Source organism: Quercus lobata, chromosome 3, assembly GCF_001633185.2.
Source record: "Quercus lobata isolate SW786 chromosome 3, ValleyOak3.0 Primary Assembly, whole genome shotgun sequence".
NCBI lineage: Eukaryota > Viridiplantae > Streptophyta > Magnoliopsida > Fagales > Fagaceae > Quercus > Quercus lobata.
This window is the reverse complement of record NC_044906.1, coordinates 49,129,670-49,153,571: the sequence shown is the minus strand read 5'-3', so window position 1 is coordinate 49,153,571 and position 23,902 is coordinate 49,129,670. Positions and strand designations below refer to the sequence as shown.

Sequence of the window (23,902 nt, the reverse complement as noted above, 5' to 3'; positions counted from 1 at the left end):
TTAACTAACTGGTCTATCCTAAGCATAGGGAATGGATCTTTTGGGCAAGCTTTATTTAGGTTTGTGAAGTCCACACACACTCGCCACTTCCCACTCTTCTTCTTTACCTCCATAGTATTGGCCAACCACTCAGGATAGAATACCTCATTGATAGCCCCTACCTGCTTAAACTTCATCACTTCGTCTTTGACAACATCGAAATGATCTTTGGATGAGCGTCGAGGTGGTTGCATTTTGGGGGTGACAGATGGATTAACATTTAAATGATGGCAAATGAAACTCGAATCCACCCCCGAGGCTTCATAAGCGTTCCATGCGAACACATCAACATTTCTCCTAAGAAACTCTATCAGTTCTTCCTTCTCTTGAGGAGGCAGCTAAGCTCCAATCTAAAAGAACTTCTCCAGATCATCACCAATGACAACCGTTTCTAAATCTTCACATTTCGCCTCCTCGGCTAGTCTATTAATAAGCAATACCGGAGCTTTTGATTGCTATAAGCCCCTTTCAGCAGAGGCCGAGAACTCAGTTTCAGGTTGATGTAAGATGGCAACCACCAAGCACTGCCTAGCCGTGGACTGACTCCCAACAATCTCTTCAATCTGACCCTCCGACGGATATTTTACCTTCTGGTGCAGAGTACTCTTAAGGCATGAAGCCAAGGTCTGGCCACAATAGTCGTGTAGGGGGAATAAGCGTCCACCACGATGAAGTCCACCTCAACCACTTCTGAACCAGCCTGCATAGGTAGTCTAATCTGATCCTTCAAGATGACAACCTTCCCATCAAAACTCACTAAAGAAGAATCGTAGATTGTTAAGTTCTCGGGTCTTAAGTTTAGCCCCTTGTACAGATCGGGGTACATGATTTCAACACCACTGCCCTGGTCCACCATCACTCTCTTCACGTCATATCCCCCAATCCTAAGTGTGATCACCAAAGCATCGTCGTGTGGCTGAATGGTTCCAATCTTGTCCTCGTCCGAAAAACTTAGTGCCAGTTGGATATCCAATCTAGCCCTTTTCAACTCCGAATTAGTATCCTTGGCAGACAATCGAGCCACAGACATCACTCTGGAGGGATAAGAATCAGTCCTCCCTGGGGCAACAAAGATGACATTTATCATGCCCAAGGGAGGTCTTAAAGAAGTATCTCTCCGGGGTTCTGAATTTGCTTGGCCCTGCTGACCGTTGGAATGATGTAAAAACTGCTTCAATTTTCCTTCCCAGACTAGCTGGTCCAAATGATCCCACAAATTTCTACAGTCCTCCGTAGTGTGTCCCTGGTCCTAGTGGTACTGGCAACAAAGGCTCTGATTGCGCCTCATGGGATTTCCTACTATCTTATTTGGCTATTTGAAGAATGACTCATTCTTGATTTTCTAGAGAACCTAGGGCACCGGTTCTCAGAATACCACATTAACTACTTGAGCATTGGTAGGCTCTAGTTGCCCAACAAAGTCTCTCCAAGGTCAGTTGTTATTGTACTGGTCCAACCTGAAATCCCTCTTCTTTTAAGAGATAACCTTAGCCATGCCTTTCTCTTACTATTGGTCTTCCTCAACCCTCTTATACTTGTCAATCCGGTCCATGAGTTGGCGCACATTGGTGACAGGCTTTCCCTTCAAAGACTTCCTTAAACCGTGCTCGGCTGGGCGGCCAACCTTGAAAATACTAATGACCACGTCATCAAAGTCACCATCTATCTCATTGAACATCTCCCAATATCGGTTTGAATATGTTTTTAGCATTTCCCCCTCTCACATGGATAAGGACAGTAAAGAATCTAAGGGCCGAGAAACCCTGTTACAAGTAATAAAACAAGAGCCAAATGCTTAGGTGAGCCCTTTAAAGGAATTTATGGAACCTGCCTCCAAGTCATCAAATCATCTCATCGCCACTGGTCCCAGATTGGATGGGAATACCTTACATATCAAGGCCTCATTCTTGATGTGGACGTCTATTCTCTGGTTGAAATGGCTCACATGCTTCACAAGATCTGTTCGACCATTGTAAATGGTGAACGTTGGCTGATTGAATTGTCGAGGAAGTCTTACCCCTTCAATCTTATGCGTGAAGGGCGATTTGGAAATCTAGTTTAACGCCTTGCTCATAGCGTCATTGCCATTGCCCAAGCCTTTGCGAGGTGGGTTCTTATACCTACGTTATGATGGTGCTCCTCATCATAAAGAAAGACTCGCTAAGCGGGGTTCTTAACCTTCGTCTATAACTAGCATCCTCTCCACCATCAGAGGAAACGTTAGAGTTGGAGGGGGTTCTCTTTCGCCATGCATGGCGCAATTTCTTCTTTAAATGGTCAATTTCCAATTGCGTGGCTCTGTTATTCTACTCTTGAGAGATGTGACTTCCAACTCGAGAGTGGTTTCTACTTGTATGTGTAGTATGCACACTACCCTCTCGATCTCTCCTATGTTCAAGATTAAGAAAATCATCTCGTTGTTGGGACCCTGTGGACTCTTACTGATGGGGACCTGATCCTACCATAGTTAACTATTACACTCACTATCACACAAGTAAGCCCTATGATGGGCGCCAATTGTAAGGATGCATTTTGGACCCTAGACCCAAAGTATGATTGGATCCAAGTCCAATAAATCCAATACAATGAATTTGTAAAGAGTGGGTTGAAAAACTAAACTCTAATGAATGGGATAACAGATAGAATGGATTTTAACAGATAATCAAACAGAAATAGCCTGGAGTTATCTAAGTAAATTCGTCATCGACACAATCTGAGGAGGTTTGTTCTAGTATATATTGATTAAAAATGATTACAAAATGGTTCAAGCTGCTACAGTGCTTTCTCTTACCACTTTCTGATTCCTTCTCCATGGAGGGTCTCTTATGTTATATAATTCCCTTTGAACGATCCTGATCCTACACTTGTTAATCATCCAAACTACTACTTAAGTGCTTGTCCCATTAAACACCCCCTCAGGCCCTCTGTGAGTTGGGATAGCTAAGGCAGCACTATTCAGGGGTCTTCTTTACATTAATGTAGCCAGAAAGTTAGCTGCAGAACATTTTATGCGGTGGTAGCAGTCTTTCCTTAGATATTTCTGAGCTTCCATCCCTCTTGTACGTTCATAACGCACGTCCCTATTAGTGAAATTTCCTGAAAGGTCACTTTGAACAATAGGATATACACTTGATCCGTGCTTCATTGATCCGAGGAGATACTCCTCCTCGAATCACCTCTCCCAACCTTTCCATTTGTCATATACTCATGGGACTCTTAAGTTTAAAATCCTCACTACTGTCTATTCGCCCTCAAACCAACCAACATCCTCAGCTCAAATCCAAGGCCCAATATATAATTTTGAGCCCTTAACCATACAAATATAATTTCAATTATACTTTGATTTAATTATTACCAAAGATTTGTGAAGGGTTAAAAAAAAATTAATTGTGGCATTTATTACATATGAAAAAAAAAATTTAATTAACTAGTAAACAAGCTTGAACTTATTCAACAAGAAAATAAATCAAGCTTGAACATAGACCTAATTTATTAATGATTTGACGCTTAACTCATGTTCAAAATAAAATTAAATAAACACTCATGAATTTTTAATACTCAACTCTAGCCGACTCAGCTTGTTTATAGCTTTATCGAGAATACATGTTTGCGAAGCACCAACATGCAACATTAGTTGAAGCACTAAAATGTTTATCATGTCCAACGAATAAAGAAAAATTATAGTAACAATAATACAATAATTTCTTTATTTTCTCTATTTTTATTGGATGAAAAAGGTGCAATTTTTTCAATATACTGTTTATGTTATATGTCTGCTTTCTTTTGGTGGTTGTCACCCTTTAGAATAAACAAGTACTGGAACATTTTATATATGGTCAGCATGATTTAATTTCCCAGGCTCATGATTAGGAAGTCTACAGTCAAAATAAGCCTAAGTGCTCAACACATGCATATGTTTATAAGTTTGTAGAACAAACATATTACAAGTCTCTCTCAAGTAAATATATAGAATGGTCTAATTGTTTCAATAGAACCAAAGCTGTTAAATATAATATAATTGGAAGTTTGAAATGTAGATGAGATGACCAAAGAAATGTGGCAAAAGACTAGTCATCAAAGAGCAAAATCTCACCACATATGCAATGGCATATCCATCAAGACTTAGTTATCCAAAATAACCAATGAGTGGCATTTTGAAGAACTAATGCTGTTACTGTGCACTCAATATAGAAGGTACAAAAGATTCTGAATGTTTCCACAATCACACTTTGCAATTCAAGAAGTCCATACACATGCAAAACCGTGTCCATGTGCGTGAGACTGAGTTTCAATCTATGTTGCATTAATTTTTCTAAAGAACAACAATTGGATTTAAAGTAAAATATACTGAAGGATGAGCAGCCCAAATCAGCATACCCCTGCTTCCTTTAACAGGCTAGTACACAAGCTACTAAAGCTGTAAGCATTTTTATTTTAAGACCCTCAAAATGATAGCCCATGCATACGCAAGAAAGCCACTTTACTGAAATCCAGTAACTGACAGTTCAGTTTAATAGAATGAATTGTTGTACAACAAATATTTTTACAATCAAATAAGATCAAGTAGCTGTGAAGCATTATTGGGTAAAAGTTTTTATGCTCTCTCTCTTGCAGTAACCAAAGCCTATTATGCAAACACAAGATATAAAGAGCCTGCCATCAATTGGACCAAAAGACGTAAGCCTCACCCCTTGAAAGGTAGGATTTTATCTTCTGCAAATATTTGTGACTTATTTGGCATATTTTAAAAGGTGGGGCTCATGTGGAACCCTTTTTGATAAGTGAGGATTGAATAAACAATATATAAAAAGCCAACTTTTTGCTTAGACAAACAGAGACTAAGTTGTACCACATTGCAGACATAATTTCTTTACACTGATAGGATTATACACATATCATGGAAACGACAAAGAATTTGTTAAGTGTGTATGTTAGTGTGTTTCCACAGAATGCTTTACAATATACTATATTCATATGTAACCTGGTATTCAGAAAAGCTAACACTATTCTGACCTGTTAATGAGTCCTTCTGAGTGCTTTCTGAGCTATTTTGGACAGCCCTGCAGCAGTTGAATATTTAAGTTTCAAGTATGAAGTAATTTTCATGTAAACTTCTGAAATGGAACTCTGCTCAGATCGCAAATACCAGGGCAGAGAAGAATGTTCACCTCTACCCTCATATATTACTTCTTTGGGCAACACCTAAAATCAAATCCGAAGGAAAGAACAAAATTTTTATTTGCAAATTTGATAGATTTCCCATGAAAACATATTACACAAAGGTCACTGTACATTAACCATACTTGCATTAGTAAAGCCCCTAGAACAGAAGAGGACACGTCATCATTGATGGAGCCAACCCAAATTCTTAGAGCATCACAATCAACAAACACCAAGCCATAAACAACCGAAGCATTATTCAGGCCACAATTTCATAAAGATAAAATTTAACAAAACACAGTGTTAATATATTAAAAAAATATTTAATCAGAGCAAACTTTATGAGGAAAAGATACAGGGGCATGCTATAAAGTCAACTGCCCCGTCACATACGATTGAAGAGACAATATCTTTGTCAAGTTCAAGGTGCCCATAAAGACTGGGAAAAGAATCAATTTTTAACAATTTAGGAGCTAGGTTGGATGTTTTCTTCTAACATCGGTAATAATTTTAGGACTTTCACAATATACTATATAGCTTCAAATCATGCATTTTTCGGAAGCATAGAGATGAAGAGTAGGAAAATATCTCAAGCTAAATTCTTTATGCAATTGTTGACTGTTTTTATTGATAAGATCAAAAGATGAACTTCCATCTAAGACAATTTTAGGAATGTGCATTGAAGGATAAATGACAAGCTTATTCCCTCATGTAAACAACAAAATTTAAATTCAGTTGATGTGAGAGAAACCAAAATGATGCACAATAAAATAGAAGAACAGGACAACAAAGATAGGGGACCTAGGAGTCAGCACCTAAGCTTGCTTGGAGTTAACACCAAGTAAGGGAAAACCGGAGTCAGCACCTAATATCAGATAGAGTCAGCACCAAACCATTGAAATAATATTAAAAGAAATTTGATTATCAATCAAACTCTGTCTTACAAAACTGAAAGGGAAAACCTCTAGGAGTTAGCACTTAATATCGGCTGGAGTCAGCATCAAACCATTGAAATAATATTAAAAGAGATTTGATTATCAATCAAACTCTGTCTTACAAAACTGAACCCATGGGTTCTTGAATAGAGTGCCAAAACCTTACTTTGCTTGCAAGAAAAGAAATTAAACTCCTAAACCAAAGAGTTAAAGAAAATAACAAAATTCTTAAAAGAAATCCTAATTATTAAATGATTAGGCTTAGTAGCAATTTCAGCCTAATTACTGGTAGGCTCCATTCATAAGGTCACAAGTTAGGTCATCTTCTTTTTACGTCTATGCCCATAGGCCTATATTATTGGAGGTCAGTATCTTGTGTCCACACCATTAGTATAAAATCAAAGATCAACATCCTGTTTGTTCATATAAAAACATAACTGACTAGTGGCAATCAGACCTCTTTTATCACAAGAAGATGAGATGAATAGCATCAAGTCCGATATTACCGTCAGTTTCAGTTAATGGTGTGATCACCTGAACCAATTTTCTTTTAATTACGTATAATCCAATGTTTAAAGTCAAACCACGAAACTCAACAATAACTCAAAAAATAATATAGAATTATAAACACCAAGACAAAAGATGCAAAAGAACACAGACATACAAATTTAAATAAAAAAAAACAAATTCTATGAAAGCACATAATAAGAGAAAAAAGAGTAAGAAACCAAAATAGAAAAGATTCATCACTCTCAAATGACAATTTGACAAAGAAGATAGTGCTAGAACTTTTAGTACAAGTTAAATGGGGACAGAGATTCAGACTCTAAACCAACCACTGCCAAGTGCAGCTTTTCATCTATCCATGCTTTTCTTGAAACTTTTGAGTGACTCTGTCAAAGAAACAAAAACAGGAAAATGTCCAATATCACTTTCTTAGACCAAAACTTAATCAAACAAAACAATTCTTGAAATGAAATGTTTCTTGACATTTTCCTACAGGCTTCACACTTTGTCACTTCATTTAGTAATGGAATTATTTCTCCCAATGTAATTCTTTAGGCTACTTCGTGCTTATTTTCACTGAGTAGTCTCGTTTCAATAGTATTATTTTACCTATCGAGCAAATCAAAAATTAGTAATTGAATTATTCCAAGAATTTTGTTTTAGCAGAAAGGAAAACATGTGTTTTTCAAACACATAGCAAATAATGGTTATATCTTAAATTTAGAGATGGATCACAAACAAATTAGATTTGACCCCACCATCATTTGATTTATGATTACTTCAATCATAAATCAAATTGTTTCTCTTTTGAACCTTAACTCTTCTTCTAAAAGGATTTTAAACCAAAATCCACAATTCTCCTAACCCTAAACCCAACATAACCACACGTAGACAATTTCACCTAAATTGTCCTAAGTCACTTGTTTACACAATCCTTCCCTCTCACTTTATCTACTCGACGTTGTATAAACATCAGAGAAATCACATGACCTTGGTTGCCACAAAAGTTTAGACAAATATTACTAGACAATGCAAACGCAACCATACAAATGCAAAGATATTGCCCAATAGTCTTTTATACTAGATAATAGCTATGATCCTATGACATATTCAACTTGCAAAAAAATTTGTGTTCCATGACAAAATCATAAAGCTACACCTATCACTAAGCAGCAATAAGCTGTAAAAAACAAAATTCCTTCGACTTCATAAGTTTAGAGTTGGACACCCAATTACCATTAGTCACTTCCAACATTGCAATTATATTGTGCAATCAACTACTGAGTGATTAGAATAATCCATTAACATCTCCAACAACTAATCTGAGCTTTTCTTCCCTTCAAAGCAACAGCATGGAATGTGTCATCAGATTTTTCTTTTGTTGTCAAATTTTCTCGGCAACCAAACAGTAGGTAATATTTCAAAAACCCTAACATTTTCAAAATAAAATAAAAGAATTAATAAAATTTACTACCTCTCTCGGTACCCATTTCTCTATCATTGACCTTCACTACATTATACTTGAGAATAGTTGAAGAGAAGAGTCCATAATAGTATCAATGGCAGCATCATTGAGAGCGGGGTGGTTTTGTTTCTCTTGCTTAGCCAGAAACTGACGAACGCGAAGGCTGCCGATCATATATCCGGCATCGGAGCAATTGTTTGACCTGCTAGGGTTTTTTGAGCGGTATTTTGTTGAGATTTCTTGCTCAGGAAGCTTTGTGAATAATAAATTTTGCACTCATAAATAAATAAATGGTTTTTACTAAAAAAATTTTAACCTCTATCAAATACTAAAAAATTAAAAAAAAAAGCCTTTATTTTTATAAATAAAGTTTAATTTGTTGTTTTGGAAGAATAAAAAGTATTTAAAAATATGCTAGTTGCAGAAAATGTATATAAAAATGTCATTAATTCTTATATTTTAAATGGTTCTTTTGTTTTACTTTACTTTATATTTTTCAACTTCTCTATTTTTTGCTATTCATCCACACTTTACATCCCAAACAATTTAACTTTTTTTTTTCTTTCTCAATTTCTCTTTTACTTACAAAATTGGGTAAAAATGGCTAAATACCATCTTTGGCCAAATAATTTGTGTTCTACCATAGTTTACAAAATATTTAGCAATTTACCACTTTTTTAAAATTCGAGTTCATGAAACTCGAGTTTTCACAAAAAACTGTCACGATGGCACCCACTGACCTAAATTATTTTAATTTAAAAAGGCCACATGGAACTCAAGTTTATGAAACTCGAATTCTTTAGAATGTGTTACTCGAGATTATAAAACTTGAATACCATAAAAATTGAAGTCCATATCTCTAAAACTGAGGTGCTCATCTTTAATGGCAACATCATACATTTATCATAAAACTTCTCCTTACCAAAATGGCTAAATAGCTTTCATTTTCTTTAGTTTATTTCTTTTCTTATTTTTCCTTTAACTTTTTTCTTTTACTTAAGCGTGTCCCACACGCATAAGGCCACATCTTATTAGGAGATGTCTGACATGAAGTAAAGCTTGTGAGACAAGCTCCTTAAATATGTCTTTGACTTGTCTACTTTAACGACCACATGTCTTCAAAGACCACATTTGCTCTTGAGGGATGGTGTGGTTTCAATCATGACTTGGGTAAAGACAAAGAAATGGAAAAAGAAAATGAGAGGTCCAAAGGCATAGGAATTTGAGCTTATCTCCTACTTGTTCAAAATTTTTAAAGAACTCGAGCTCTTAGAGCTCGAGTTTTATATTACAAGGAACTCAAGTCGAGTTCCATGTATATTTTTAAATTATAAAATGTCAAATCAACTTTTGCCATCGTGTCACATTGTTTTGGAACTCGATTTTCATAAATTCAAGTTCTGTGTAGAACTCGAGTTTCATGAACTCAAGTTTTAAAACAGTGGTAAATTGTTAAATATTTCGCAAATAATGGTAGAACACAAATTATTTCGGCCAAAGATGGTATTTGGCCATTTTTGCCTTAAAAATTTATTGTTTATTTATTTGAGCACCTTCAGGCTTCAATGATGTCTTTAGCTTTTAGGAGTTTTTAAAATTTATATTTTGGCTCAATAAATTCTATATATAAATGTTACCAATTTATAACAAGACCAAAATACCCACTATTCATATATTCTTTCTTACTTTACATTTTCAACTTTTTCCTTCTCATCCATCCACACCCAATATCCTTACTAATTAGGCTATGTTTGGTTTGTGTATTTTCATCACTTATTTCTCAAATTTGATAACTCAATTATCAAATTTTGTGGGCCTCACCATGATTCAGTTTGTTGGGATTTGTTCCCATAACTCAATATTCAAAAACCATGTTTGGTTAGAATGATTTTTATCACTTATCACTCAATTGTCATCACCCATAACTCACTTTTTGTGTAGCCTACATCCATTCCAACTGTTTGGCTTGATTTTTTTTTCTTAGTTTCCATCACTCATAACTCAAAAAATGATTTAGAGTAATTGAAAATGAGAACATCTTTTCCTTCTTTATAGATTATGAAAACAAAGTTACTATGACAATCTTGTAATTTTGCTCAATTAAATGGGTCTCACCCATATGTATTGTCACCATCAATTGCAAAGGAATAATGCACACCAACAGCTCTTTCATTGTGCAAGTACTAGCTTTTTGTTTTTTTCCCTTTCTTTTCCTTTAGTTTTGAAAGCTCAAAATAGTGTGAAAGCACTATAGCTTGTTTAGACCCCTAATTCTTAATTACGGCTTGATTAATTTTAATCTAAACACACTTGATGCGGAATATACGTGATTAGCAAATTAATTAATCGAAGCACTTAACAATTGAATGGATGAACAAATAAATGCAATGCTAAAATGGAAAGGGCAATTGGTAAAAGAATAGTAAACCCAAGATAACACGACGATGTGTTATTGAAGAGAAAATTGAAGAACTAACAAAAAACCTCTCCGCGACCCTCTAAGTTGAAATGATCCACTAATAAATAAGTTGAAGTACAAGGATACCAAAAAGACCCTCAAAGCCTAATCTACCCAAAGTACTTGAGCCCTCCAAGCTCCAACTACCAACGAACTTCTCGGAGTCTTGTCTTCACTAACTTCCCGGATCCCGCAATACTACCCGATTGCATCCGTCAAACCTCATCGGCTTCTTTAGACAAATACCAAATGCTTTCCAAGTTCCAAAACACTCTCTACACTATGAATAGGTGTTGGTTGTGTTTTGGTACAAATCTCTTCTCAAGGTATAACAATGGGAGAAGGGAGGGGAAGAGACTATAATGATTTCTCTCAGTAGCTCTCTCTAACAAGGTGGGTGTGTTGTAGAAACATTTCTAAAGTTTTCTTCTGAATAGCCTCCTCACAATTTTTGTGGATAATGATGGTATATATTGTATAGGTGAAAGGTATAAGAGTCACACTTAAAATCATTTAGGCAGAGAGTTTCGCGGGTCACTCATAGGTTTGCCAAGTCGCGAAGTGACTTGTGAAATACCTCCTGACATTTGACTTTTCAGTTTCTAGCATATGCTTCTCATGTGACTTTTCGCAGGTCATCCACTCGCAAGCAAGTTGCGAGCTTCACTTTCTTAAGCAATTTTTACTAACTTAATACTAAATCCATTACAATAAATTTCACAAAATACAAGGAAATAAATTAATGCAATTACAACACTTTTTGTCATGGAATAAAGCCAATATAAATGTTATGTGAAAAACCATTACTTAACAGCATGCATATGCATGTTAGGGTTTTAGAAACTATGAAAGGCAAGTTTTCTGCATTTAAATTTGGTTTGGAACGAATCCTACATCGTTTAGGAGTCGTCCCAAACTCCTATTTTTCAACTATATAAAGCCATAAAATGCACTACTTCAAGGAGGACGGATTCCGGTGGTAAAACACATAAGATTCACTAGAAAATAGTGAATTAAAAATGAAGTTTTTCAGAAAACATCCTCAAGTCAAATTTTGCTTGATTGGGAAATTTTCTAGTCTTGATTTTTGAGTTCTAAGTATACTAACTCATTTTTGAATTGGTTGTGACTAGATTGACTGAGGGGAACAGTCAAAATCAAGCTTTAAAAAATTCTAGTGTTGAGGTAAAATTTCTAACTTTGGCTCTTCATTTTTCTTTGCTTTTCTTTGTTTCTTTATGCTTGTTTTATGCTTAAAGTGTTATAATATGTTTGTTTAGTTTATGTTTACTTTGTGCTAATGTCATAAGCATGTTAGGTTGTTAGATTCTTTGTTTTTCGTGTTTCTGTTTTGTAGTTTCTGGGTTAGGGTTCTTGGTGTATATACGTGCGCATGCAACTTGCATGCATACGCATACTCGTAGTATGTGTACACATACAATTAGGCTGCATATGCATGCCCTATGTATGTGCACGCATACTCTTGCCCAGAAACTCTAATTCATTTTCTGTTTATTTTCCTTTTGTTTTATTTATATGTCTTACCTTCTGTTTAACCTGTTTTGTTTACCCTTAAGTTTTTGTTTAACCTATTTCACTTTGTTTTGTTTTATTTCTTTAATGCTTATTAGGGTTTTCATTTTATTTGAATACCATGAACATGCATATGAATATGATCATGTATTGATGTATAAGTGTTGCGGTTTAGTGAGGTAAGTCATGCATAATCACATGAGCATGCATTCTCTTGGATGATGAACATGAATATTTTTGGTCAAATGCCATGTGTTTGATGCTTGGATGTTTAAGACATGTTTATCTAGATCTGTTTTGAGATGTTCTACCTTTGGTGATATATGATTAATGCCATGATAGATGAATGCTAGCCTTGGGGGTGATTATGTCATGTTGTATGTTTTAGATGCATGTTAGAGTGTGTGTGAGTTAGAATAACATGTTAAATCCGTCTTTAACTAGATTAAGACGTGGAACACAATGAGTGGAAGCCGACCCACGGGTTGGGTGGGGTTGGGTGCCTAACACTTCCCATCCCCATACCTGAACTCTAGATATGTGTTCTGGTAAAAGATCAGTCCTTCCATGAAGGATACTATATTTATGGTTCCTAGACTTAAACTAGGTGGTGATTCCATTTACATCATCCACCATGGTCCACTCTAGGCCAATTCGTACTTCTCGAAGGAGAGAGACCTGTCACCGGTGCTTGCACCCACAGAGCCTAAGAAAAAAAATTTGTTCATGAACAAGTTCGTGAGCTATAAGACTTGATACAAAACAATTTAAGCAAAAACTCATTTATAAATTTATGTGTTTGCTAAATAAACTTATTATACATATCTTAATAATGACATAGAATTTAGTTACATTTAAAAAAAAGTTAAGAGGGCCACGTATGATCCTTTACCATCAACCATATAATGTAAAGTTATGAAACATGTTAGTCTTTTTCCATTTATAATAGTTACAAACATGTATTTTTCTAATTTTTCACCATTTAAAGTGAATGTAAAATTTGTATTTTGAACAATTGTTGAAACTGTAGACAATGAGGGATGAATGAATGGATTTAATTATGTAAAATTTAAATTTGAATAATGGCTAATCATAAGTGGAATTAGAAGCATGATAAAATGAGTATATTATTATTATTATTTTTACTTGATTTTGGAGATTTATGCTTTTAATAATGTAATTTTTTAGATCTTAAACTCGAAAGTTTGACTTGAGTTCAAATTTGAGCTTGAGCTTAAGTTTGATTTGACTAACTAATAAAGCCAACCCAAGCTAAGTCAAAGCTTTTTAGCTTTTTTACAGGCTCAAACTCAAATATAATTTTAGACTTATCACGAGTTCAACTCAAGCTTAAGTTTTTGACTTTTACTAACAAGCCAAATTTAAATATGCACTACTTGATAAAGCTTGACTTGTCTACAGCCTCTTAGAGCATTCTCATCAGCTCTCTAAAAAAAAAATGCCATTTTGACACACCAAAAACCCACTTTATCATTTTAGCACATCATTTTACAACATATCATTTATCAGATGTTCTATACTTCAATTCTATACATTAAAATAATATTCACTACACATTAAAATAATATATTACCTCCTCTTCCCTATCCCTATCACTATCATCATCACCAACGGCCACCACCGGCACAAACACCGACGGCCACCACCTCAAAAAAAAAAAAAAAAAAAAAAAAAAAAAACACACACACACACACACAACCCGTAAATGTCTTTTTCTCTCTCCGTTTTTGTCTTTTTTTTTCTCTCTCTGGTCTCTGCTTCTTTTTCCTTCTCTCTTTTTTTTTTGGTGTACTTTTTCCTTCTCTTTTCTCCTTCTGGCTCCAACCCTCGCCAATCTCTCAGCTCCTATGGCAGCTCCGACTGGGAGCGCCACGTCACTCGCTCGGCTCACCGTCACTCCGACTCCGGCCTCACTGTCCTCATCACCGGTGCCGCTGGCTTCGTCAGAACCCACGTCTCCATGGCCCTGAAGTGACGAGGCGACGGTCTCGACAACTTCAATGGGTCTGTTCGTCGATCGGGGTAGGTGATGATGGTAGCTAGGTGTTTGGATTGAGTGGGTTTCGGCTTGAATGGATTTGTTCGCCGATCAGGGTGAGTGATGATGGTGGCTGGGTGTGGAGTGATCGAGTGATGATAATGATGATGGTTGGGTCTATTCACCGATCGGGTAGTGATGATGATGGTGGTTGGGTCTGAGAGAAAGAGCCAGTGAGAGAGAGAGAGATGGGTTGCAGACGGAGAGCCGAAGAGAGACAAATGATGGAGGAGAGAGAAAAAACGAATTAAATAAAGCCAAACAGTAATGGCATTGTTGTCCGTACCATCTCATATTTGAGACGGTACTGTAGACATGTTTCAAATTTTTTGAGATTTAGAACGGCTGATGAGAGCTTGTTTTTGTGTTTGGTGTGTCAAATGTGCCAAATATTTGACATTTAACACATTTGGCACACCTGATGGGAGTGCTCTTAGCCTCTTATGTAGCAAACGTGTCGTTTAAACTTACAAAAGATATTTGTGAAGGATTTCTGTCGCTTACAATCTGAAAGGTAAGAATTGGAAACAAAGACTGTCTAAAAACACAAATCGTACTCGAAGTGTACAAAAACCTTTGAAACTCGCTCCCACAGACATAGAGACTGTCATCCAGATCAATAGATTGCACTGAATAGCGAGTACCATATTTTTTGGGGTTTTCTCTACACGACCAACAGACTTTAGCGGCAACACTGTTAATTCCCAAACAAAGAAATGGAACATATGTAGAATATGGAATAATTATTGTACGTTATAAAATACCGAAATTGGCAAGAAAGAAAGTCGTTGTGATTTGTGAGCTTCAGGACATGGCGTCACGAGTGTTATCATGTGCAACAGCACCCATGGTGTCACGAGTGTTATCTGATTCTAGCAGGATGACTTGTTACCCTTCACTACAACTACTACTGTCTTCAACTTCAACAGTAACAGTAACTAAGCTAAGGCTTCGAAATGGTTCGATAAAGTGCAAGGCTCTTGGAGAGAGCTCTCAGACTTTTTATCAGGGAATCTACGGCCCTTGGACCGTTGATTCCTCCGACGTTCGAGAGGTACATGATTTTTTTTTTATTTAATTTTTTAATCTTATTTATCTATTACAGTATTCTTTTTTAGTATGTGTATGACCATGAGTCTCTGTGCCTACGCAGGCTGTTCCATCATCTATATTAAGATTGTTTGTCATTCGAGTGAACTATTTTGTGGGATATCTGAAATGGGTTTCTTCATTTGGTTCCTTTTCCCTTTGTTTTTTTCTCGTTACTTTTAATGATTATGCTGTAAAGGGTGTTAATCATTAAGGTGAAAATATTTTATAGGAGATCTAAAATGGGTTTCTTATCATCACTTTTGATGATTATGCTGTAACTGTAACTAAGAGTCTAAGAGTTTGTTACATCTTTACATGGTAATGAGGCTGAGATGCCTGTATCTATGGTTAAAACAAAGTAATTTGAGCTCTAGGAACCTTAACAAACAGAGGAATTCACGTGATTTTATTTTTAGAGTTTGGATATTAAACAATTAGGATTAAACAAGAAAAGTATAAGAATTTACAGAATTCAATTTCTATAAGGTTTTACAAGATTGTCTTCATTTATGACCTCCTTTAGCCTTTTTATACATAATGGTAAAGGGGCTTACAAGATCAAATTGCTTAGAACTACAAGTGTGTTTATCTGTAAGTTAATATAAAGATTAGAAACACAAGGTTCATGTCATGTAAGTCGAAAACTTAGTCATTAGTAGATAAGAAATGTAATAATGTCTGAATCTGGATAATGATATCAGGCCATAGGGCTTTATTTTTGAGTATCTTGGTGATAATTTGCTTGCCGTGGCAGGTTATTTTATACAGATCGGGATTGGTGACTGCTGCTGCATCGTTTGTAGTTGCTGCATCATCTGCTTTTTTACCTGAAAACTCTTTGTTAAGTGATATAATTAAGCAAAATCTTGATCTATTTTATACAATTGGAGCTGGTGGGTTGGGCTTGTCATTATTTTTGATCCACATCTATGTTACTGAGATTAAGCGCACTCTTCAAGCACTATGGGCACTCGGTGTTGTTGGATCTTTGGCAACCTACACAAGCCTTGCTCAACCAGCTGGTGACAACTTAATACAATATGTTATCGATAACCCATTGGCTGTCTGGTTTATTGGTCCTCTCTTTGCATCACTGACAGGACTTGTCTTCAAAGAAGGTAATCTTGAAGTCAGTTTGTGATTTTAGCATATTTTCTGATTTAATTTGTTATGTTTGAAGTTAAAGAAGCCATAACACAAAACTGCAACCTGCCTTCCAGTCCAGGTTCCTTTTTCAAATGGTTAAAGCAAAAAGGGAAGAGTTTGGGTTTAGTGTTTCCTTCAGTTGTTTGGAAAGGAAAAAACCATTATCAACATAAAATAGTTTACTTTTTGACATAACCCCTGTTTCTTTGCAACACTTGAATCACCATGGCATCATGTTTTTTAAATTCAACTGTGAAATTCATCATTAGAGTCTCTTGATTATGTTCTCCATCATGCCAAAAAAATCAAAATCATTTTATTTGCTTGAGTTGGTTACAACCATTTTTCTTTTGTTCTTTGTGTCATTTTAGTGTTTGACAACTTACTAATATGAAGAAGGATTAAGATGAAGGGAGGTAGGAGTCTGTGTGTTTACTTATTTGCTTGTTGAAAATAAAATTGATAAGGTGTCATAATGTTTTTTCATCTTATTTATCACAGATTATCCTTTCAGTGATAAACAGGTAGTATAGGATCAATATGTAGTAAAATATTCATAATTTGATGTCAAAGTGAAGTGGTAATTTTGTTTTTGTTTTTGTTTTTCCCTTTTTTTATTATTTATTTTTGCCAAGAAAATCAGGATATTGTTTCCTTTCAACATTTTTCGGGTTTCTTGGAAGTAACACCCCCCCCCCCCCCAAAAAAAATAAAAATAAAAATAAAAAACTGTTCTAAGAAAATTCAACCTCCCTTATTCTGTCAACAATGTCAGGACCAATGGTTTAGCCATTAAATTAATTGTGAGAATGCAAGTTTGTATTGCGGTATACTTTTTTTTTGTTTTATAATTTTTATGGCTTTTGAAGTTATATATAATATGGAAAAATTAAATGGTATCCCCTGACTGTTTTAGACATACTCTCCAAACAGGCCTCTGTTATGGAAAGCTGGAAGCTGGAGTCCTCACATTCATCATACCTACATTTCTTCTTGGGCACCTGGTATTCTTCTTGCAATTTATTCATAGTAGTTCTTTTAGCAAGATGATGACAACGCACATATATACAATTATTATTCAAAGAATTGACCAGTTTTTCAATGGGACTATGCAACCATGCTGGTATCTCATTTGTAAATAAATGATCAGCATTACTTCATGTATATGTGCAAAACGAGTTTGGCTTTTTGCTTTATACGAATTCCCCATGTGTAGATACTTCCATGTTTGTCTTGTCTGCTTTATTTGTTTATTCTTCTTCTCTGTGGAAAATAGCTTGATAAAGGGCACTGTTATGATTCTCTCTCTGTCTCTCTCCCATTTTGGTGTTGAGATCATCTAGGTGGCTGTTTGGTAAGAGATTTCTAGCAACGTTGTTTATATTTTTTGGAAATACGTATGGGTAAAAAAATGTGTGAAAATACGTGTAATGTTGTTTAAATACTAAAAACTGTTGTTTAAACAATGGTAACAAACGGGCCCCTAATTTCTGAAGTTCTTAAATTCCTATAAACTTATGCCATGGTTAAGTTGAGGATTTTGTAGTTCCCTTTATTAATGATCAGTGGATTTCTTATCCAAACTTTTAAGTTCTGCTTTCTTTAGCCCTCTAATGGGTTGCACTTGAAATTCACAGACTGGTTTGATGGATGATGGAGTAAAGCTTACTCTGCTGGGTTCATGGATGGCCCTTTTTGTGATATTTGCCGGAAGGAAGTTTACTCAGCCAATTAAGGTAAACTATTAAATGACCTAAATTTGTTGGTAATGACTTTCTGTTTGGTTATATTTACTTTTTTTAACAATAACATCCATCGCTTTCCGGTACACTCCTCCTTTCAAGGATGATATTGGTGACAAATCTGTTTTCATGTTCAATTCTCTTCCGGAAGATGAGAAGAAGGCATTGCTAGAGAAACTTGAGCAAAACAAATTTGATCAGAATCTTGAGTAGGAAGAGATCTGAGCCAAAAATTGCACCTTAATTTTTAGACAAGAAGTTGCATGAAGTGGATTGAAGAGTGATTTTGAGGTAGGTAATTTTAAGTAATTTCTGTGGTTGTAGCATGTAATATTCTTTTACTAACTATGAATAAATTGGGGATAAGGCTGCCTACCAATCATCTCTCCCATACCCCGCAAAAATGGGAGCTTTGTGCATTGGGTATGACCTTATATGCTATAGAGCTTTTCAATTATTGGTGCCTATGTGGTAAGGTTAACATGTTAATAGTTTCAACTTTCAACACTTTACAGTCCCGGGGAATCCACCAAGTCTATTTTATGAGATACAATATTGCTTTTAGCTTCCTTGATTTTCTTGGGGGGAATAAATCAACAGATTTCATCACCAAAACTACTAAACAAACACACAGCAAAGCTGCAAGATACAAGCAAGTCAAGAGCAAATCCAGCTCAACAAAAGCAACACCACTCTACACAAACAGTAACCAATCTAAATCCCAAAAGGCTACACACCCCATCAACCTGATCACAACACAAAGCTATAATTACAAAACCAAACTCAACCAGTAAGAACTGATGACGGATTTCCCCATCTGCAACACGGCCTTGTTCAGGATGGAATTCATAAAATCCCCTATAAACTCCACTCTGGAGATCACTTCCCATTAATTGCTTTGACAATTGACTCCTCAAGACTTCAGCAAACCCACATGAACCCTAGCATTAGGTTGAGTCCAAATATTATACATTGCGGCATGTCAAGCTAACTTGCAAATGAGAGCTCTAAATCCAGCACCCTTCAAATCCTGCAACCCCACTCCTCTCAACACGTCTTTGGATTATTAAGCAGCAACCCACCACTTCCTTCCAAATTGGACCAGTGAAAGTGCACCAAAGTAGAGATGATCTCGACTTCCCAAGACCCTACCACAGAATAGATACAAAGAACTGCCATTATATTTATACCCCCCCACTGCAAATAGCCTAACTATTGTAGTCTTTTTTTTTTTGGAGATAGTCAATTTTCTTTTAAAAATCTACCACACAATGAAGGCATGTCTCAGTATAGCTAGTGAAACTAAACAAATTTCCACCATGGAACTTCAGATTTTATATTCCAATGGAATTCCATGTTTCTGCAGCAGTAAACTTCTCTGTTCTGGACAAGACCCACAGAAGGTGGTCTTGATCACCAATTTTCACGAAACACAATTAACTTTTTTTCCCTACTAACAGATTTGATCATATAGGCTTTTTCCAATTCCAAGCTCTGTCTTTTAAAACACTTTCCACCTTAGCCTCCAGTGAACTGGTAGCCTGATAGATAGGCTATTACCCATATTTCTCATTCAAGATGCCATATAGGTGCCAACCATCATACCACAAAAACGCTTGTGATCTTTTCCAATGGAAAACTTAATATAATATCTGGCCTCATTCCTGAGCTTAAGTAGTTCCTCCAGCCCCAGGAGCTATCATGGGGATACTTTGATACATCAAAAGGTCTTATGAGATTGCACAGTAGCCACCCTGATTCATTTATCAAACATTTGCAAATAGATTCCAAATATGCTTAAGGCAAGTCACCTTATTCCAAATTTCTATCCCTTTAAGACCCAATCCACCCTCCTTCTTAGGAGTAAATACAAATCCCCATGCCACCTTAGCACAAGCTACACCTTTATGAGAATCTCTCCATAAGAATTTAAATAAGATTTCCTCAACAGTTCTTATAACCTGCTTAGGCAATATAAAGATACCAGCCTAAAAGCTTGAATGCTATGCAGAACTGATTAAAGCAACTGTAACCTCCCAGCAAATGAAACGTGCTTAGCAGTCTAAGAGCTCACCCTAGCCGTGAACCTCTCAATTATAGGGTTACAATCTCTATAGCTCAGCCTACCAAGTATCAGAGGCACACCAAGGTACTTCACAGGGAGATTACCTTCCTTATATTACAGTGCTTCTAAAATATGGTCATTAAGCCAGTTGCTGCAGTTGCATAACCTGCACAAAAGTCCTCACTTTTCTGCTCATTAGCTTCCAGGCCAAATATCAACTTGAACTCATCCAATACTCTTTTTATCAAAATTTTACAGGAGGTAGATCAGCAGCAATGAATATCATAAGATCATCAGCAAACCACAAATTGATAAGCTTTAACTGTGCACACTTTGGATGGTACATTGATACTTAATTTCTAAAAAACCAGGTCTCTCTTCTTTAGCAACTATAAGTTAAAACCTCCATGGCTTTTTTTTTTTTGCTATGGGGACAAGGGATCCCCCTCTTTAAGCCCCTCTTACCTCCAAAATAGCTTGCTAGTCCCCAATAATAGCCACAGAAAACTCTGGTGATGTGGTAAATTCCCTCACCCAACCAACAAACTTTGGAGGAAACCCACAGCCCAAAGAGATTGCAGAATAAAGGGCCATTCTACTGAATCAATAGCCTTTCTAACTTTACCTTTATGGTATACCTACCATTCTCCTTATCTGTATGGTTATCCTTGACAACCTCCTGAGCCACCAAAACATTTTCTGCTATGTTTCTTTTAGGCACAAAAGCCATCCGATTTGGGCTAATAATTTCATTTAAGCAAGCACTGGACCTATTAGTCAAGATCTTTGTAATACATTTATAGATGGTATTGAAATAGGAAATAGGCCTAAAATCCTTCATGTTAAATGGATAGTAACCTTAGGTACCAATGTTATGATGGTATCATTTACTTCCCTAAGGAGCTTACCTAACTCAGAAAGACTGGATGGCTAGAACCACCAAAGTTTAAATGATAGGCCAAGCTCTCTTGAAGAAACAAGCCATGAATCCATCTGAACCAGGAGCTTTATCTCCTGCCAAAGAGAACAATGGTTGCTAATCTCACTGGCAGAAATAGTTCTTTGCAGATTCACTTTATGCCTTTTAGCAATTTGAACATCCATTATCTGTGGAACTACCCCCATTGCATCTTGAGATACTTACTCCCTCAAGATAACAAGCAACTCTTGGTAGTAACCCATGGCTATACCCTTAACCTGATTAGGATCAATAACCTTAGCATTCCTCAAGTTTACTGCTCTATGAAAACTTGAGTTGTTATTATCACCTAGGTTCAACCATATATTCCTTGATTTTTGCTTCATTTTTTTGATAAGTAATGAAATTTTATTAAAATAAAAAATAGTTTATGTTCACGATGATGAACACAAAATGTTAAAAAAGTACTTAAGTCTCAAAAGGAAAATCTAAAAGAAACTCGAAACTCTAAAAAAGAAGAGCAATATGTGAAACCCCAAATCCACCAATCAAAACGAGTGCGAGCAAACAAAGTTGTCAATTGATCCAAGGAGCATAAAAGACTCCTTAACCTTTCTCAAGGACTGATACTCTCGCCAATGTTCCCTCTCCCTAGATATCAGCTCAGGATTTCCTGAAGGTTACAATATGCATTTCTGGATAGCTTCCAGCTTCAACTTAGCACACTCCACTTTATGAGCAAACCCCCCATACACTTCATTATTCATTTTCTTTGAAACCTGCTTCACAACTTTTAGCTTATAATGAAGTCTGAACTTTGGAGTTCCATTAAACTTCACACCCCAATGTGCTCAACCCATTCTAAGAAGTGCTGGTTATCAGCCCAAAAATTGAAGAAATTAAATGGCTGCCCAATGTTCTTCTCACCCATAGACACCAATGCAAGAGAGTGGTCAGACACTCAAGAGCAAGAAATTCCACCAAACTATAACCAAAGTCAGAAAACCAATGTTCATTCGCTGTAACCCTGTCAAGCTTCCTATCCACCAAATCATTCCCTCCCTCTTATTACACCAAGTATGAAAACACCCAACAAATGGATGGTCCAGGACTTCAAATGTTGTATAAGCATTGGTTGAATTCCTTGTCATGGCCCAGTTTCTTCTCCACACGTTTGACTACACTGAAATCCCCTGCAACAGCCCAAGCTATGTTGCTGATCTGAAGCTTGAAAGATTCAAGATCCTTCCACAATTTTCTCCTCTTAATACCCTTGTTGTCTGCATGTATAAAGCAACTCTTATTAGTTAAGAAACAGCTATAGATAAAATGAACGACCTGGTCTGAACTCTGAAGCCTTGATCAGTTGCACAGTACACTCCAATCCCACAGTATCCAGATTCTTCCCAACTTATAGAGCATAATTATTGATGAAACCCACCCAGGAACCATAAACTCCTGAATAGCACAAAATTTTCCTCCCTCACTCTGGTTTCAACTAGGCATACCAAAGACAATTTCAGCTTCAACACCATCGCCCTTACGTCCTTCTACTTGAGAGGGTCATTAAGCCCCCTCACATTCCACTACCCAATTCATGACAATGTGATAGAAGTTAGTGTTCCTTTACCAACCTCTGAATCACCTCCACTCACACCCAACTTCTACCTACCCTTGTCTCTCTAGTATCTCCTTTGCCTACATAATTTGTGTTTAGGACCATTGCATAATGTTTTTTTTTTTTTCCTTGTACCCTGGTTGAGTCAGGGTATAAGCATTTTCTATGTTGAATGAGGCATGCAATAGAATATCGGTTGAATCTAATGGTGTATGAAAAGAATGTATGGGCCGGGTTCAGAGTATCTTCTTTTTTCTTCATCTTTTTAATCTTGAAGATTATATATATTAACAAGCTAGCAACAATTAGGGGCTGTGCTTGTTACATGTTAACCACTTACTCATACAGACTATACAGCACCATAACATTATATAAAGGCCTGAAGTATGTGAAAAGCTGCACACTTAATATCTTACTTGCAGGTGGAGCTTGTCTGCTTTCCGTTTTTTTTTTTTTTTGGGCCCTTTTTTCAACAGGAGCTTAAAATTATATCGCACCTGATCCTACCTAAACCAAACCCCCAAGGAACAAACTTGTGTAATAATCCTTTTTAATTGTTATCAATAACAGAGCAAAGTCAAATTGAATGGTTGGACATCCCACATAAAATAGCATTTGGGCAGATCAACTCCTGGTTTATGAGGAATTGGTGACTTTTAATATAGTATTTTTTTTAATTTTGATTCCAGGATGATCAAATATAAACAACTTTTGAGAAAATAGACAAATTGACATAATTCAAATGCTATTAATAAAAAATGAAGCATCTATTGAGGTTTCAAAACAGAGTTGTATTTTTAAGGATAACCTTATAAATGCATTGAACTGAAATCGTTTCCCATCTTTCCTCAATAATATTGCAAAATTGCTAGTCAATTTCAGAATGAGAACATTAAAAAGATATGTCTCCATGGGAAATGCTGTCAACATTGCCGGGGAATAAAAGCAGGATTCATGTCAAAAGAACATTGGAGCTAGATTCATTTCAAGTACTATGTTACAAAGAACATTCAGTGCCTCATTATTCTTAAGATATTGTTTTTGTATGGTGGTAACAGCTCTGCAGGCATGGCAAAAAGAATAGGGTGATGACTGAGGCTGGGGTTCAAATCTACTAGGTGAATGAGTTTTTAGAGCGGGGAAAAAAAAACTATATGAAGCTTT

At 36.2% G+C, this 23,902-nt stretch overlaps 2 protein-coding genes across 3 annotated transcripts; one reads left to right on the top strand and one right to left on the bottom strand.

The window, feature by feature from the left end:
* Positions 1-622: 622 nt before the first annotated feature.
* On the bottom strand, positions 623-1,069 carry LOC115980999. Its single transcript, XM_031103189.1, has one exon. The coding sequence runs from the start codon at positions 1,067-1,069 to the stop codon at positions 623-625; it is 447 nt and encodes a 148-aa protein (XP_030959049.1).
* A 13,615-nt stretch (positions 1,070-14,684) lies between these two features.
* On the top strand, positions 14,685-23,879 carry LOC115982032. 2 transcript variants are annotated; one of them, XR_004089500.1, is made up of 6 exons: positions 14,735-15,210; positions 16,003-16,366; positions 17,328-17,398; positions 18,032-18,130; positions 18,239-18,427; positions 23,797-23,879. XR_004089500.1 is itself a non-coding variant. In XM_031104503.1 (5 exons), the coding sequence occupies exons 1-5, from the start codon at positions 14,968-14,970 to the stop codon at positions 18,347-18,349; spliced, it is 888 nt and encodes a 295-aa protein (XP_030960363.1). In that variant the 5' UTR covers positions 14,685-14,967; the 3' UTR covers positions 18,350-18,643. The 2 variants fall into 2 exon arrangements, 1 of the variants encoding a protein (XP_030960363.1); XM_031104503.1 differs by lacking the exon at positions 23,797-23,879 and having other exon boundaries at positions 14,685-15,210; positions 18,239-18,643.
* The last annotated feature ends 23 nt before the right edge of the window (positions 23,880-23,902 follow it).